This window comes from Gekko japonicus, unplaced genomic scaffold (assembly GCF_001447785.1).
Source record: "Gekko japonicus isolate JY-2015 unplaced genomic scaffold, Gekko_japonicus_V1.1 scaffold4356, whole genome shotgun sequence".
NCBI classification, from domain to species: domain Eukaryota; kingdom Metazoa; phylum Chordata; class Lepidosauria; order Squamata; family Gekkonidae; genus Gekko; species Gekko japonicus.
Genome location: NW_015177145.1, coordinates 20,258 through 22,203, shown reverse-complemented (window position 1 = coordinate 22,203; position 1,946 = coordinate 20,258). Strand labels below are relative to the sequence as shown.

Sequence of the window (1,946 nt, the reverse complement as noted above, 5' to 3'; positions counted from 1 at the left end):
GAAGAGCGGGTACAGGGAAAATGAGATGCCCCTCTGCAAGGCCTTGCAGGTTCCCAGCTTGTAAATTCCTGAAATAAGCAAGTAATAAATTCTTAGCCATTTTTGTCTCCTTGCTTTAGACTGTTTGAAGAGCTGTATGAGGATCATGGTGATACACTTTCTCTCCAATATGGTGGTTCTCAACTTGTTCATCGGGTAAAAACCTATAGAAAGATAGCACCTTGGACCCAGCATTCTAAAGATATTATGCAAACTCTTTCAAGATACTACAGCAATGCTTTTTCAGGTAAGTGAAATTTTCTCTGCAAGCTAAAAATCTGTGCCTAAGTATCCATCTTGTTGTGTATTAATAATTATCATCAGCAGTCAGTGTTTGCAAAGTGAATAGTGCTTTTTAAAATAGTTTCAATAACTAGCTACATGGTGTGTTAAAATTGTTGTGATAATACTAAAACTGGGTCACTCAAACATGGCTAACAGTCTGGAAGGCATTTCAGTCACAGTAAGCTTAAAACTCAGTGGTATAAACTCCAGATTAAAGGCTAAGGGTAGGACATCACAATTACATTTGGAAATGTAACAAGTAAGTGTCTAGCTCTCCTTTAGGCTAATAATAGAAACATTGACTGGGACAAAGGAAATTTAATACATAGGAATCAGAACTTGCTGCTTTGCAAGATTTGTTGGCTCCCAAAATTAAGTTTGGGCCCTGATAAATGGCAGTAGCCCCCTCAAATAACTGACTGCAAATGGCATTGTTCATATTTTCCCCCCTTGGCTCCCCCTTCCCACTGCTACCTAAAAAGTCACTTCTAAGATCAGGGAGAACATCATGAGAACACTGTGAGGTTTGGTGTGTGTGTGGGGGGAGCAGGGGTGCGCATAAAAAGAAATTGCTGTAATTTCAGATCAAGATTTTGGATAAGGCACTTTTTGTTATCCTGATTTTTCAGAAGTGTTGCTACTGTTTCAGGAGGGAAAGAGAAGAAGCCAGCCCTAGATTTGCCATGCTGTCATTGTCACTGCTGGAGGCTTCTCCCTGCCGTCTGTATCAAAGGCAGCAAAACTCACCTCACAATTCAAAAATAGTGGGCAGACTGGCAGCTCCTGGACTCCCATCAGGCTTGGCTGCTGCAATGGCCATTTGCTCCCCCTATCACCAGGGAGCTTTGTAAAAATCGGTGATTAGAATGCTCCCTCTAAGCTGTGGAGTTTTGTGAGCAAAAATTCTACTTTGTGAGAAACTGGCATTAAAGTTATGATCAAGCGATTTGGCTACTGCATAAATTAGATTGGTCTGAGAATCATCCTTCGTGAGCTAAAACAAAAATGTGTGAGCTGGAGGCTAAAAAACCGTGAGCTAGCTCACACTAACTCAGAGGGAATATATCTATATACTAATATCGAAGTGGCCCCTGGTGTGCGGATACTTAAATCCGCACATCGGGGGCACCTGGGGGGGAGGGAGAAGTTATTGCGCACGTGGGGCGGTCCCCACATGTGCACAAAAATCCTAAATGTGGGAAAAAAACATCGGGGGATGTTTAAATCCCCCCGAAACTCACAGAGCATCCCCTGCGCATGCGCAGGGAACGCTCTGCGACCACCGCTGCCACCGCCGCTCAGAAGCCAAGGCCGGTGTGAGGAAGGGGGGCACGGCAAGTGTGGGGGCTGAGAAGGGGCACGGGACGGGGGAAGGAGGACCAGGATCTTGAGAGGGTGCCCCGGGCCACAGCGCATCCTTCCGCCCCCTCCCCAGCCGCCACCCACACCCACCTTCGGCGATGACCTTCTTGATCCGCAGTTTCATCTCGCCCATCTCCACCACCTGCCCCACGAAGTCATTCTGGTCTCGGCTGGCGGCCCCCGAGGAGCCCGGCCCCGGCCAGGAAATTCAGCGCCGACTGGAGCAGCGACATGGCCGGGACTTGGGGGGAGGGCGGCGG

General features: G+C 47.5%; 1 protein-coding gene across 1 annotated transcript in view; it reads left to right on the top strand.

Annotated features, from left to right (window-relative positions):
* The window catches only part of FIG4 (FIG4 phosphoinositide 5-phosphatase), an 87,973-nt gene that overhangs the window by 65,965 nt on the left and 20,062 nt on the right, over positions 1 to 1,946 (top strand). Inside the window, exon 9 of the mRNA XM_015428341.1 lies at positions 120 to 286. Coding sequence (XP_015283827.1) covers positions 120 to 286 — 167 coding nt within the window. The remainder of the gene's footprint in view (positions 1 to 119; positions 287 to 1,946) is intronic.